Source organism: Neodiprion pinetum, chromosome 3 (genome assembly GCF_021155775.2).
Source record: "Neodiprion pinetum isolate iyNeoPine1 chromosome 3, iyNeoPine1.2, whole genome shotgun sequence".
Classification (NCBI taxonomy): Eukaryota; Metazoa; Arthropoda; class Insecta; order Hymenoptera; family Diprionidae; genus Neodiprion; species Neodiprion pinetum.
In genome coordinates this window covers 1,429,279-1,444,788 of record NC_060234.1, presented here as the reverse complement: position 1 = coordinate 1,444,788, position 15,510 = coordinate 1,429,279, and the positions used below count along the sequence as shown (strand labels likewise).

General features: G+C 37.7%; 3 protein-coding genes and 1 non-coding gene across 8 annotated transcripts; 2 read left to right on the top strand and 2 right to left on the bottom strand.

Annotated features, from left to right (window-relative positions):
- Positions 1–262: 262 nt before the first annotated feature.
- Positions 263–334, bottom strand: TRNAE-UUC (transfer RNA glutamic acid (anticodon UUC)). Its single transcript has one exon. It is a non-coding gene; the product is annotated as a tRNA-Glu (tRNA).
- A 185-nt stretch (positions 335–519) lies between these two features.
- On the bottom strand, positions 520–15,495 carry LOC124214859 (condensin complex subunit 2). Of its 3 annotated transcripts, XM_046617587.2 has the most exons (3): positions 15,477–15,495; positions 9,843–9,922; positions 520–2,680 (listed from the first exon to the last, which is right to left on the bottom strand). In XM_046617587.2, the coding sequence occupies exons 1-3, from the start codon at positions 15,478–15,480 to the stop codon at positions 611–613; spliced, it is 2,154 nt and encodes a 717-aa protein (XP_046473543.2). In that variant the 5' UTR covers positions 15,481–15,495; the 3' UTR covers positions 520–610. The 3 variants fall into 3 exon arrangements, with proteins under 3 accessions (XP_046473543.2, XP_046473541.1, XP_046473540.1); XM_046617585.2 differs by lacking the exons at positions 9,843–9,922; positions 15,477–15,495 and adding an exon at positions 2,868–3,686; XM_046617584.2 differs by lacking the exons at positions 9,843–9,922; positions 15,477–15,495 and adding an exon at positions 2,872–3,686.
- LOC124214857 (little elongation complex subunit 2) lies at positions 3,140–6,730 on the top strand. 3 transcript variants are annotated; one of them, XM_046617582.2, is made up of 9 exons: positions 3,146–3,504; positions 3,665–4,064; positions 4,142–4,372; positions 4,439–4,854; positions 4,949–5,540; positions 5,614–5,761; positions 5,855–6,083; positions 6,176–6,477; positions 6,551–6,730. In XM_046617582.2, exons 1-9 carry the CDS (start codon positions 3,479–3,481, stop codon positions 6,586–6,588), a joined length of 2,382 nt encoding a protein of 793 aa, XP_046473538.1. In that variant the 5' UTR covers positions 3,146–3,478; the 3' UTR covers positions 6,589–6,730. The 3 variants fall into 3 exon arrangements, with proteins under 3 accessions (XP_046473539.1, XP_046473538.1, XP_046473537.1); XM_046617581.2 differs by having other exon boundaries at positions 3,148–3,504; positions 6,585–6,730; XM_046617583.2 differs by lacking the exons at positions 6,176–6,477; positions 6,551–6,730 and having other exon boundaries at positions 3,140–3,504; positions 5,830–5,960.
- Positions 6,943–9,685, top strand: LOC124214867 (CAAX prenyl protease 1 homolog). Its single transcript, XM_046617596.2, has 7 exons — positions 6,943–7,169; positions 7,344–7,490; positions 7,559–7,762; positions 7,870–8,385; positions 8,461–8,604; positions 8,716–9,001; positions 9,111–9,685. Exons 1-6 carry the CDS (start codon positions 7,065–7,067, stop codon positions 8,938–8,940), a joined length of 1,341 nt encoding a protein of 446 aa, XP_046473552.1. The 5' UTR covers positions 6,943–7,064; the 3' UTR covers positions 8,941–9,001; positions 9,111–9,685.
- Positions 15,496–15,510: the final 15 nt, after the last annotated feature.

Here is a 15,510-nt window from a genome sequence, read left to right as displayed (position 1 = left end):
TAGAATTTTTTAGCTTATAAAGTAAAAATTTATCTTGCATTTCAATATTTTATGTGTCTATCGGACTTTTCGGCGAAACCGTTCGTTCCACATTTGTAAATTATATCACTTCATTTTAAAATATGCCAAACATTGATATTATTAATTGATTGTTTCAATAACTTGACCCAATAGACACTAGTATATAATATGTATTCATATTATCCGGATACTATTAAAACATAGAGTAGCGGTAGCTACAAAAAGAAATAAGGCAAAAAGTTTCCCATGCCGGGAATCGAACCCGGGCCTGCTGGGTGAAAGCCAGCTATCCTAGCCACTAGACCACATGGGACTGTGAAGATCATGTCATTGTTATTTTATATAATTCGCATAGACGAAAAATATTTAAAAATAAGTTATAAATCATAAAATAATATCTGTGAAATCAGATATCCTCCGATAAAATTAGATATAAGATAAGAAGACAGGGGAGGAGCGGTGAAGACGATGGTCCAACAAATTAATAAACTCTTTCAGTACAAAAAGAAAATATTATAAAGTATTTATTTATATTAATGTGTGAATGCACATGGATAAAAAGATGATTACGAATATTGCAATCGCTCTGTTAACCCTGAGATATTTTGAGATCTGACATATCCGGAGTGGTAGTAATACAAAGTGTTTTCTCATTGGCCAAATGAAGAAGAGATACGAAAGCTAGAGCAGGGCTAAGAGCTGCAGCGTTATCCTTGCCCAAGGTGTTTGGTAATATTTTGTAAACACTGCCAAAGCTACGCTCGTCTTTCAATTTTGATGCCTCTTCGTTCGTGTCACCATTGCCATTCTCGTACAAGGTATTTTTATGCGACAACGTCTTCCAAATACTGTTCTTCAATTGGCGCATGTTTATCTTTTTGGCACGAGTCGAATAATTGATTTGAACTTGAGTGGTTGATTTTGGAGCAATGACAAGATTCTCGCCGGTCAATGCCTGAGTGCATAATTCCCCGTCAGGATGTGGGTCTCCGTCTTCATCGTGAAACATATCCGGACTGCTGTTACAGTTGGCATCCCCTCTGCCCCCATCATCATTCTGTGAGCAATAATTCTGAGTATCGTTTTGATTGTCATAATCATAGTCCACGTCATCGTCGAGTACTGTAGCATCAAGATTGCCCTCCTCTCCCGCAGCTTCGCCGTTAGGTTTGTCCAGTGGGAGTAGTTGCTTAGTCATTGACGAATGATAATAAAACTTGGTAGGATTAGTGCTCTCGTAATGAATATCCTCCGGTAAAGTGAGTTTATCATCCTGCCAGGTCTGCCTCATGGTTTTGGTTTGAAGTCTGTGGGAAATTTTACCTTCTAGTTTCTCAACATTATCTTCCGACGCTTTGACTGTGAACTTCAAATTCACCTCCTTTTTTTTTCTGACTGCCTCCTGACCGCAAGCTCCAACAACTCTGCCAGAGAATATCTTTGGTTTCCAATGAATCGGGCCTGCCCAATGCAAGTTGTGAACGCTCTTTTGCAAGTATGAGTACTCCAAAGTGTTACTCTTGTTTGTGTTTGTGGTTGAGACCGCTTGGCTGAAATCTACGATGTGTTCAACATGCTCAGGCTTCCTTGTACAGCGATCAATATTCTCCTGACTAGCCTCGTCCAGATCAAAGTAATTCATTCCCACATTTTCATTGTCACAGAGGTCACCTACAGATGCATTCAAATCGAATCTCAAGTTGTTGTCTTCCTGACCGAATGCAGGAGGTGGGGAATCAGGTATATCAGTCTCAGACCAACCAAGAATGTGAAAATCAGCTAATATTGGACACATATTCGAGTCGGCCAAATCTTCGATATCCAAAACGTTAATACCTGTATAGACAGTGTCAGCCCCAGCTTTTTTCTTAGCGGCAAATTCAAGTATAACATCTTCTTGCAGGTGCAATCTGTGCCCACTAGTAGCATGAATGGGAAATGTGACTTGAAAGAGCATGTCTGTGGTCTGAGAATCGCTGGTGTTAGTAGTCGAGCACAGATTAATAGTTTCAGGGGTGCCTTCGAGACTTTCCAATGAACAGAGGATCTTCTGAGAGCGAGGTTTTTTCTTTCTCTTAGATTCAGGCTCCTGAACGGTACTGGCATTGGCGTCGTTTACCCCCTGATTCTGCTCCTCGCCCTTATTCTGTTTGCCAGGATCGCCTGCCATCTTAAAAACGTCTGTGTGAACACAATCTACTCTAACCCCATATATCTTTGTACTGACATCCAGGGTTGTCCCAGCACTCTGCATGTTGTTTGAATTTATATCTCGCTTATTGAGCACAGTCATGTAGTCGATGACAGAAAGAGCAAAAGCATTTTTCGTCGTGATTTTGTTCTCTGCGCATAGTTTTATACACTTGTTATAATGATCCATCAGTGCATTGGTTGACAACTCCCCGATCCCTGAGCCAAGTCCTATAGAAGCACGTATTTCAGAGTTATCGATCTGCGACGAGCTGTCCATCGACACAGGAACCGCGCGACGAGCCAATCTTTCACTCTCGTCGTCATTTTGAGTGAAGGGCTTCGGTGTATTAGAGAATTCTGAAGCTGCAAGTGACCTTCGTCGCAGCGGAGATGAGACTGCAGGTAACGAGAATGATTCGTCCATTCTAACTGCATTGATCGTCTTACGGCGTGCCATGACTGTTGCCTGCAAATTTCACGAATAAATGTGTATGATTCTGTTAAGCATAGTGAGCTTCCGCCGATGTTTATATTGAGTAGAAAATAACTGAGAATCTACTCGGACGAATTTTGCCGAACCATCTCTCTGCTTGCGGTGTTAATTTAAAGAATGCTGACGAATGCGTTACTTGATATACTTTGCGGGTGATTACCTACGTTTAGTTGATGCTGCTGTATTCCAGCCCCTGTCAAGTAAACCAGTCAAGCTAGAGCCGAATTTTAATCTTTACAATTCGAAAAAAATTTCATATCACTTATTACGATACTCCAGGCCTTAGAACTGACACAAATTCTGTCAGTTAGTGCATAAAGCGGGATTTCAAATACTATCCCAAGTGTTCCAAAACGCTCCGTAATTTACAATTTGCCCAATTTTCCACCTAACTTCTGGCATCACAGCGAATCTAACTATTTATCCTTACGTAAACGTTATGACCATGTGCCGTCGTAAGGGCGTCATAAGATTAATTATTAATATGAAAATATGGATAACGAAAATTCTCTGACTATAATAACTGTTACAATTAACTATAAGTAAATCAGTGTTGCCTAGTTCCAAAGACCTATTTCAGTGGCAGAGGCCGCTACAAAATCGGGAACACGATAAAAGTTGCTCTCTCTCTCTCTTTCTCTCACAGGTTTTTTTAGGCTCCGAATTTGAAAATGTTGAAAGACTCTCACTGTCAGCCGTTGTTGAGGAGACAAAATTTGGAACTATATTGCAAGAATTTCGCAACGTCGTCTTTACGCAAAAGCTATCAGCATGGAGGAATTTCTCAACATTGATTGGTAGGTAGAATTCATGCAAATAATGGAGATAACCTCCAAGTTCCATCTTTCCGGTGAATTTGCAACGTGTCGAAAGAATCTCACTTGATATAAGGGCTTTATGTTTTTTAATGAAATGATGAATAGCTCGATTTCTTTTCACCATCCTTAAATTTCTCAGGTACCCTCCACTGGAAGATATGATAGACGACGTGTTCATCCACGAAGAAAGACTGAAGAACGAAAGTGCGATGTATAGAATAATGCAGGGTGTTTTCACCGACCCTTTTACAGACTTTGAAAGCGACGATGACGATGATAGGGATAAAGACGATGGAAGTTCAAGTGACAACGACTCCGATGGAGTTCGGGTAGCTGGCAAAGAATCTAAGCGGCCACCGCTGACTGTAAAAAAATGGGAATGGGTACCTGGCCTTGAAAAACCTCCGTTCCAATTTCCCAGATTGTCAGTCTTGACCAAAGAAGAACATGCCATCTGTCTGAAAGTTTTAAAGCAATTTTCAGGATCAGAAAAACCGCAAATGAATCAACAAAATAGAAGCGAACTGGAACAGTATATGGTATTAATAAATAAAAAACACATCCAAATTCTATAGTGTTTAACTAGTGTTTTGTAACTGTGTTGAATTACTTACAGAAACTGTTACCAGTGATACGCAAAGAGCAGGAGGAATTTTTAGCTTTAGCAAAGGCTAATTGGAATGGTTCTGAAATAAAAGTTATTGGAAAAGAATACATTAACGCACGGTGGAAATCTAAATTTTTAAACGCTCGAAAGCTTCCTAGATACTACGTAGCAGGAGGAAATATAGCTTTCAAGGAAAAGAAAAAAATTGTTGCTGAACTAGAGGCCACACTCTTGGAAAAGGTAATTTATATCTGAGTTGTCGATGCATTATTGCTATCGTTTTACTGGGTCAAAATTATTCTGCAGGGTCAACTTCCCAGGGCATTCATACCAGTTTGCAACAAGCGAAATTATTTATCAACTGAATTGCACAAACTCTATGCCCTATATCCGGTGTTCACCAATTTGGACAACAGCAATGAAACATCTCAAAAATTAACGGTGAGTCAGGATCCAAACTGCGAGAAGCTTGCCACGTCTAATGGGGTAGATGTGGTAATTTCGTCAGGAGGACTCAATTGTTTGGCTACTAATTTTGGCCCGCATTATACAAGTTCTTGGATTCTGCCAATTGTTGTGAAAGGGAGCGAGGAAGGAAACATTATTTACATCGACAAGCCATTACCACCTACAAGTATGACTATACCTCAAAGAAACTCTTGGATTTACAAGTATATTCTACGGTCACAAATTCTTCACCCAAAACATCATACTTCGGTCAAGTAATTATTGATCCTGAAAAGGCCAAACTCCTTCGGTCCGTTGTTTCAACGGATTTTGAATTTTAATTAAGAGAATTTCATTCCTAAATTTCAGCTTTTCCAAACAAGGAACTGAGGAGGAGGTGACTGATCACAGTCTTTTTGGGGATATATATTCTGACGATCTATTGAAATTAGAAGACGAAAACAGTGACATCTATAGTGCAGGTCCAAAATCAGATATGTTTCAAACATCCGAAAATACAGCCATGGAAAACAAAGCTGTGATAAAAAATGAGCAAGCGATGGGTGGTCCAAGTAGTCACGAAATGGAAGATGAATTTGACCTTTTCACAAGTAAAGAATTATCGCAACAATACACTTCTGGTGACTTTTGTGTAGAGGAAAAGGATCACTCTGCTATTTCTATTGCCCAGTCTATGAAACTGGACTCAATAAACGATAACGACGATAAGGAAAATGAAATGAATGTAGAAAGCGTTCAGCATGATGCACCAGATACAGAAACACATACTCAAAATTGGACGAAAACAAATATTTCGGCTACTGCATCTCCACCTGTTGGAAATAATGTCACGTACAAAATATTTTCACTTTGTCCACCTGAAAACTGCGATATCGATTCCTCAAAGACTATGGTTGAGAAGTATAAAATATTGGTTCGCGCTAAAATAGATGGGGTTGAGGTAATTGTAGCTTGTTGGCAGAAAACCTGCCTGCGCATACGTCTTTCATAATTTTAGATTTACACAATTCCAGAGAATGAATAAAAATTTACTTCACCCCATAATGTTGGTGCCTAAACTGGAGCACCAAGTCAGTCTTGGTGCTGAGGCTGTTACAGCAGAAGAAGCATTGAAACAGTGGACAATGCTGACCTACAGACCGAATACATCACTCGTTCGAGGTATGTTGCAATTTGAACTTGAAATAAATTTCAATTAAAGGACGCAATTGAAGCAGCCCTTCTCTCAGGAAACTAATCAGGTATTGTCTGCAGTCAGAATATCTGCGAAATCCTCGGATATTATCCAAGTAGAAAGGAGAACAATAGGATCGATAAACAACGAAATGAAAAGGCTCTACGGACTTAACGGCGAAGATAGCCTAGTCATTTTGCATAACGTTGTTCATGAGTTAAAAAAGCTTAAACCTGGAAATTATCTTCTCAGGCATACTCCGAGTAATGGTGCATTCGCAACAATTTACCAAGAAGCAGAATTTTCCGCGTAAGCTGTTACTGTTGCATCATCAAAACATGTTGTTACCGCTCCTCATTGCATTTTGCAGTTTTTTGATTTTAACTTTGAATTACTTGCAGAAAAAATGTCTTCGACTTGCACTCGGTCTACTCCCAGAATTACGCTCAAATAATACCCAAACCCTCCTGGCCTCCCATTGACACAATGGTTGTAACTCCGGCCTTCGCATTCAGCGAAAGAATGCCTGCTACGTATTATCCTTCAAAACATGTCTCAATCTCCGCGTCTAACTATCCAAGAGGACGTGGAAAGGGCCGTGCACGAGGTCGCGGAAGAGGAGGTTTGCCAGGCCGTGGAAGGACTTTGCAGAGTGCTGCAATCGAGCGTTCCACAGGCATTAACCACGTCGACACAAAGCGCGGTAAAAACCAATTTTTCTTTCAATCACTTCACACTAAAGCAGCCAATGTTTTCATGTATGATGTGTTTCACAGACCACATTCTCAGCTTCCGATCGTTTGCTTCCAGGTAAACAAAAAAAGTTTAACGTGCAACACGAAACGCCGGTTGAACAATCATGAATCGATGAAAGAAGAAAAGATGTGTACTATTGTATATTTTGGATGATATTATGATAAGTGTTTTGCATCGAATTAAAAAAAAAACAAAGACAACATCATTACAGTTTTTTTTGTTCATTAACTTCCTGTAATATGTCGAGATTATCGAATTCAGACCGCCCAAACGTTGCGACTACGTCGAATTCAAATTTCCCGCGACATCTTTGGATCAAGACGTTGGATATATCGAAAATCGAGAGAGACAACTTCAAGTCTGTCTACTGTCGCATCATTCGTTCCAATTTGTGATTTGAGACCACTGACACTGATATATATTAGTGTTTGAGACTATAGGCCGGGAACACACATGAGACCAGCGAAACACAGTGTGTCGTCCTTTTTACGCCAAGAGTAATTCGGAGAGATTTTTTAGACGACTACAACAGCCATGTCATCTTCCATTGAACAATTCGTTGGAGAAAACCTGAGATGCGAGCTGCTCGCGTTAATATGGATTCTCTGGTCCTGGAAGTTTTATCTCAGTCTTCGCCAGGTTAGCTTTCAGTCCCTGTTTATACCTCCCAATTTTTCGACTTATTAAGTGACACGCAATGCGGTACCACCCTCAAATTAAATTCATCACCCTTAGGAACAGTTTTTTCAAAGCATTCCAAGGGTGACTGGATCCTCAGTCTCTTAAAATGATTTGCATGATTATTCCCTGCAGACAAAGTTAATGAACAAACTTGTTGACGTCCCTGGCGAACTGAAGGACCTCATCACGCCGGAGGTTTATAATAAGGCACGCCTCTACGCCATCGATTGCAATTATTTTTCAAACATCCAAAGTCTGTTTTCGACATTCGTCACCACGGTGGGTATAAGCAAGCAATTTTAATTTGTCTTCTGGTTGTTCATGCATCTAAAACTCATCATCTTCAGGGGATGATACTGTTTTTTGCCTTCCGTCATTTTTGGGATTGGGCGGTGAAAATTTCTACCGTGTGCGGAATTAGCAAGCATAACGAAATACTGATTGGCGGTACTTGCATGCTGATCATGAACATCCTTAGCACTATCGTTGACCTGCCATTTTCTGTCTACAATACATTTTGGCTTGAAAACAAGCACGGGTTCAATAAGCAGGTAAGAATGTTTATAAAATAACTAGTCAAGCTTGACAAATGTGCTCCAAAAGCTGTGCTACGTTTCATCTGAATTCACAAGCAATAAAAATATTTATCCTGTTTCAGACTGTTTCATTCTATATAAAGGACCAGATAAAGAAATTTATCGTGCTACAAATAATTGTGATTCCGCTGAAATGCGGAGTAGTTTGGATAGTTCAAATAGGAGGAGATTATTTCTTTGTATATCTGTGGGTCTTTACCGGCATCGTAACTCTGTTTATGCTGATTATATACCCAGAGGTTATAGCTCCATTGTTTGACAAGTACTCTCCGTTGCCCGAAGGAGAGCTTAGAACAAAAATTGAAGAGCTCGCATCATCCCTTGGTTTTCCCTTGTACAAATTGTACATTGTTGAAGGATCCAAACGATCCTCTCACAGCAATGCGTACCTTTACGGTTTTCACAAGCACAAGAGAATTGTCCTATTCGACACCCTGGTCAAAGAATATTATAAACCAGACGCCAATGACACCGATAAAGACAAAGGTTGTGAAACTGACGAAGTCGTGGCCGTTTTAGCCCACGAACTTGGTCACTGGAAGTTGAATCACACCTTCAAGTGTCTTGTACTGTCTCAGGTAAGACTAAAGTGTATTTAGGTATTTCTCTTTCACAGCTCGCTCTAATTTTGATCGTGCATTCTTTGATTACAGGTCAACATTCTATTAATATTCATTATCTTTGCTAAACTGCTCAACTATCAACCAATGTACACTGCATTTGGATTCAGCGATTCGCAGCCAATATTCATTGGATTAATTATCGTAATGATGTACATCCTGATCCCGCTAAATACGGTAACTAATTCGATTATTTTCTGTCGTTTGATATTAATCTCATTAACCTCTCTCGTAATCCTTTTTCTTTTCCGACTTCATTCACACCTGGTCCAAATGTACTTTTTTCAGTTAATGGGCTTTGTCTCCGTTGTGATCAGCCGGAAGTTTGAATTTCAAGCAGATAATTTTGCAAAGACCTTAGGACACACTGTCCCCCTGAAAAGTGCACTAGTTAAATTGCACAAAGACAATCTGGGTTTTCCTGTATTTGACAAGCTCTATTCAGGATGGCATCACTCTCATCCCCCGTTACTTGAGCGACTAGAAGCTCTGGATGACAAAAAATCAAACTAGATAATTCGCTTTCACGTCTTGAGCATGCTGCTGCTATTGCCGCCACTGAATCAATCACGAGGTATTTTTAATACAGCAAAACAGTTTTCAACCTTAGATTTTAATGGAAAGTTTTGAAATTTCTTTTAATTAAATCTGGAGGTGAAAGAATGTTTTTTTTTTTTTTTCAGACAATCGCAGAAAAGCGGAACGAGACGAGACAATGGGAATGATATAGCTGAATGCATCGCAAGAACAGGAATTTGTACTTACACCATCTCGCATGTTGCTTAAAGCATGCATCATAATAAGAATGTCAAAAACAATTTCAAAAGGATAATCAACCCTAGATTTATACATCGAAAAAATATAAGGTTTCAGTTTTACTTCACATATTTAACATGTGTTGGTTCGTCCAGTAAGCAACTCTGGGCACTAGTACCAATAATATGAATAATGGATGAAACGCTTCGATAACCCGAAGACGATTACCAGATGTAAGAGATCAGCATGCATGATATATTGTATTTCTTCAAAAAGTGTTTTCTTCTTTTTTTCACGCACAATATGCGAAGTAAATTCAATTCGAGAGAAATTAAACTTTTGATAAATAAATTAATAAACGTCAGAAAGAAGCACTCACTATTCCCTTTTTTTACTTACGTTCTATCTTGTACATTGTTACGAAAATCAAAATACAGATGTAGTCAGATTTCTTGATTTAGAATTGTGAAATCTACATTGTGAACCCTATATTATTATATCCTCTATTGCGTAATGTACGATATTTTTTGTGTATGTATGTACAATAAATTAATCTTATTACGTAAAGAGAAATTCTCCTTATCTTTTTTCAAAGATTGATTATATGTCAGTTTGGAAAATTGGATGCCAATAGCGAGCAAAAAACTTTGTTTCGTTACTTTTAGAGCTGCTGGAGGTAGCTTCGCGTGTACAGAAAGTGCAGCGGAGAAGTGAGAAAAAGAGGTATGTGTTGCTTTCACTGAAATGTAGTTCTACCAGAGATGAGTAGGGAGATCTCCAACGCTCGGCTTTTCGTGATACCAGCTAAGTTGGAGCGTCGACGTGACACCTAGGCGGCCACGCACCGAAGGTGGCCCATTTCCGACCTGACACCAGGCGGCCATGCACCGAAGGTGGCCCACAATCGTGTATATATAGATACACTCGGTTGCTCGAGCAAGTGGTTGCCAATCGCATCCTTGTCCCCGCTCGCACAGATGTTTCCAGGAATGCAAGAATTGGGATTTTTTTTGTTTCAGTTATGAATGTCAGCGAATAAAAGTATCTGCAGATTTGATGAATCTTGGATTCAATTAGCGGACGCTGAACCAAATTAATTAACTATTCCCAGTCCGAATACTTTTTTTTTTTTTTTTCTTAATATATATTATTTTTTTACTGATATGAAAATATGTGACGCCTGGTGTTCTTGAATATTTGTACACGCAGTCTATGGAAAAATATACGAAGCCAGCTCGATAACATTTATGCAAAATGTGCAATGGGCAAGTGGTTGGGGGAAATTTTTTTTTCTCGAACTGAATCTTCCAGAGAAGCATCAGCGAGTTCCAAGCAAGCTCCATAAACATACCGAGCAAACGCGCGCTCACGGACGTAGCTGTGGTGTGGCTGAGTGGATACCACATGAGGATGAATTTTCAATCACAGGTTTTTGCGCGAAGTTTCCCTGTATTTAAGTTAATTACTGCTGCCTTTGCTATAATACTGCATTCAAGTCTTAAACAAAACACTAAAAAATAAGTTAACCACTTAATGTAAAATAAAATGTTAGATTGAGCTTAAAATTTAAGCCGGAGTTACATAAACTAAGATAATTACAAGTGCAACATTGTAAATATTGTACATTTATTGTTCATCTAAATGAATATGGTTTCCTCCTCAAAAAAAAAAAAAAAAAACATGAGGATGGAGTGATGCGGGACACGGGTTCGATCGCAGTTCACTCTTTTTATTTTTTTTTTTTTTAAATTCATTCCCGGCTTTTGTTTTTGTAGTTTCGGAGAGAAAAAACAAATGAAAGAAAGAAAATTTCCAGAGCCGGTCGATTTTTTCCTTCTTTCCTTTTGCTTTTTTTTTACTCAACCCACCCTTTTTGTAATGGGGGTAACCCAGAAGAGAACAAATAATTGAAACAATAAAATTCCGAGAGTGAATCGATTTGTTCCCCGTTTTTGGCGCCTCTTTTTTAATAAGGAAAAGTTTTGACAGTAATGAAAAATAGAGATTACTAAAAACAATTGTATTGTTTTTTAATAACACCGGTTCACAAAAAAAAAAAAAAGAGGTCTCTACTTTTGACCGGACCTTTATGTATTTTGACGCACTGAATCCGAATCTGAAGTCAGTTTTGCCCGTACACCCTCAAAATTTTGAGTAAATTGCAAAAAACCATAAAAATCGCCAAAAATTAGCAGTTTTGGTAAGAAAAAAATTTGTGGAACTGTAGACCAAGTATGATTTTTATGCATTTTGGTCCACTAAACCCAAATCTGAAGTTTATTCAACCATAAGCCTTTTAAAATTTAATTGGGCCGGTGTTATTAAAAAACGATACATTTGTTTTTAGTAATCTCTATTTTCCATTACTGTCAAAACTTTTCCTTATTAAAAAAAAACGTCCATTTTATATCAGTCTTGACGAGCATTTCTTAAGAATTTTGAGAGATGCGAGATCGGAACGACAAAATTATTTCAGTAGCAACAATGTATAGACCCCTCTCCTTTTCCGATATCGGCAGCCAGTTAAGAGGCTTCACAGTGTTCAGTTTAGTGCCAGCAGCTCTCGAGGTATCAAGATGCTAAGTGAATTACATAATTATTTTACAATTATGGAAAAACCGGCAGGTTTGACGATCATCTATTTACTTTATAGATTAAGAAGAGAAAAAAAGGGAAGGAGCTGTAGTCGTATTTTATACTTTATTTAATTTTCCTTGAATTGTCAGACGTTTTTATTTTTGATTGTATAGGAAGAAGATGTGTGGGGAATTCCATTCTAGTGCCCAAGAATATAGTACGCATTTTCGATCATTTTTTCTTTTTTCTTTTTTTTTTTGGGAAACATTTTCCTCAATTTTCAAATTTCCTTAATTTTTTGGTATTCAAATCGATTCTTAACAATTTTGCGCACAGGTGGGATTTCTTTAATTATTTTTTCCCTAATCCTGAGGATATTTCCTATCGGAGACCACTGTCAATAGGCGAGATTCCGGAAATCGTAAAATTACCTTTTTTTCTAATTAAAAAGAAAATCACATAAGGCCACTAAGAGCTCGAAATAAAAATCTGAAAAAATTAGAGATGTTTTTTTATATTCGAAGCCATTAACGTAAAAAATCCGTTTAACGACCATCCTAATAGATATACATCGTATATGGGGCATTCCGCGTCAAATTTGCAACCCATGTACCTTACCCTCTTCGATTTTGATAGTTCTTTAGTATGATGTTGCAACCACGGTTTCAATCGACTTAAAACAGTGTCGGAATTTTTTGCAGATTTCTTTAGCCACCACTGAAATAGAAAAAAATTGTAAAACCAATTCCGAAAAAGCTTCTTTTAAAATTCTGAAAAAAATTCACACTGATTTTATAATTAGGAATATGATTTGCAAGCACGACACGGTAATGGGATCTCAACATTTACTATTGTTTTCGCAAGTTTTTAGTTTTCTTGGATCTTTGGATAACTTAAAAAAAAAGAATAAAATGGTATGAACTGTATTCAGGCCTTCTGGCATTCCTCTAAATTTCAGAAAAATTGAAATCCATTAATAATAGAGAAATTTGTGACCGAACAAATAAATAGAAACTCCAATTCCGGCATGAGAAAAAAAAACTTGCTAGAAAAGTAGTAAATGTTGAGATCCCATTACCGTGTCGTGCTTGCAAATCATATTCCTAATTATAAAATCAGTGTGAATTTTTTCAGAATTTTAAAAGAAGCTTTTTCGGAATTGGTTTTACAATTTTTTTCTATTTCAGTGGTGGCTAAAGAAATCTGCAAAAAATTCCGACACTGTTTTAAGTCGATTGAAACCGTGGTTGCAACATCATACTAAAGAACTATCAAAATCGAAGAGGGTAAGGTACATGGGTTGCAAATTTGACGCGGAATGCCCCATATACGATGTATATCTATTAGGATGGTCGTTAAACGGATTTTTTACGTTAATGGCTTCGAATATAAAAAAACATCTCTAATTTTTTCAGATTTTTATTTCGAGCTCTTAGTGGCCTTATGTGATTTTCTTTTTAATTAGAAAAAAAGGTAATTTTACGATTTCCGGAATCTCGCCTATTGACAGTGGTCTCCGATAGGAAATATCCTCAGGATTAGGGAAAAAATAATTAAAGAAATCCCACCTGTGCGCAAAATTGTTAAGAATCGATTTGAATACCAAAAAATTAAGGAAATTTGAAAATTGAGGAAAATGTTTCCCAAAAAAAAAAAGAAAAAAGAAAAAATGATCGAAAATGCGTACTATATTCTTGGGCACTAGAATGGAATTCCCCACACATCTTCTTCCTATACAATCAAAAATAAAAACGTCTGACAATTCAAGGAAAATTAAATAAAGTATAAAATACGACTACAGCTCCTTCCCTTTTTTTCTCTTCTTAATCTATAAAGTAAATAGATGATCGTCAAACCTGCCGGTTTTTCCATAATTGTAAAATAATTATGTAATTCACTTAGCATCTTGATACCTCGAGAGCTGCTGGCACTAAACTGAACACTGTGAAGCCTCTTAACTGGCTGCCGATATCGGAAAAGGAGAGGGGTCTATACATTGTTGCTACTGAAATAATTTTGTCGTTCCGATCTCGCATCTCTCAAAATTCTTAAGAAATGCTCGTCAAGACTGATATAAAATGGACGTTTTTTTTTAATAAGGAAAAGTTTTGACAGTAATGGAAAATAGAGATTACTAAAAACAAATGTATCGTTTTTTAATAACACCGGCCCAATTAAATTTTAAAAGGCTTATGGTTGAATAAACTTCAGATTTGGGTTTAGTGGACCAAAATGCATAAAAATCATACTTGGTCTACAGTTCCACAAATTTTTTTCTTACCAAAACTGCTAATTTTTGGCGATTTTTATGGTTTTTTGCAATTTACTCAAAATTTTGAGGGTGTACGGGCAAAACTGACTTCAGATTCGGATTCAGTGCGTCAAAATACATAAAGGTCCGGTCAAAAGTAGAGACCTCTTTTTTTTTTTTTTGTGAACCGGTGTTATTAAAAAACAATACAATTGTTTTTAGTAATCTCTATTTTTCATTACTGTCAAAACTTTTCCTTATTAAAAAAGAGGCGCCAAAAACGGGGAACAAATCGATTCACTCTCGGAATTTTATTGTTTCAATTATTTGTTCTCTTCTGGGTTACCCCCATTACAAAAAGGGTGGGTTGAGTAAAAAAAAAGCAAAAGGAAAGAAGGAAAAAATCGACCGGCTCTGGAAATTTTCTTTCTTTCATTTGTTTTTTCTCTCCGAAACTACAAAAACAAAAGCCGGGAATGAATTTAAAAAAAAAAAAAATAAAAAGAGTGAACTGCGATCGAACCCGTGTCCCGCATCACTCCATCCTCATGTTTTTTTTTTTTTTTTTTGAGGAGGAAACCATATTCATTTAGATGAACAATAAATGTACAATATTTACAATGTTGCACTTGTAATTATCTTAGTTTATGTAACTCCGGCTTAAATTTTAAGCTCAATCTAACATTTTATTTTACATTAAGTGGTTAACTTATTTTTTAGTGTTTTGTTTAAGACTTGAATGCAGTATTATAGCAAAGGCAGCAGTAATTAACTTAAATACAGGGAAACTTCGCGCAAAAACCTGTGATTGAAAATTCATCCTCATGTGGTATCCACTCAGCCACACCACAGCTACGTCCGTGAGCGCGCGTTTGCTCGGTATGTTTATGGAGCTTGCTTGGAACTCGCTGATGCTTCTCTGGAAGATTCAGTTCGAGAAAAAAAAATTTCCCCCAACCACTTGCCCATTGCACATTTTGCATAAATGTTATCGAGCTGGCTTCGTATATTTTTCCATAGACTGCGTGTACAAATATTCAAGAACACCAGGCGTCACATATTTTCATATCAGTAAAAAAATAATATATATTAAGAAAAAAAAAAAAAAAAGTATTCGGACTGGGAATAGTTAATTAATTTGGTTCAGCGTCCGCTAATTGAATCCAAGATTCATCAAATCTGCAGATACTTTTATTCGCTGACATTCATAACTGAAACAAAAAAAATCCCAATTCTTGCATTCCTGGAAACATCTGTGCGAGCGGGGACAAGGATGCGATTGGCAACCACTTGCTCGAGCAACCGAGTGTATCTATATATACACGATTGTGGGCCACCTTCGGTGCATGGCCGCCTGGTGTCAGGTCGGAAATGGGCCACCTTCGGTGCGTGGCCGCCTAGGTGTCACGTCGACGCTCCAACTTAGCTGGTATCACGAAAAGCCGAGCGTTGGAGATCTCCCTACTCATCTCTGGTTCTACATACATACAGTGGACATA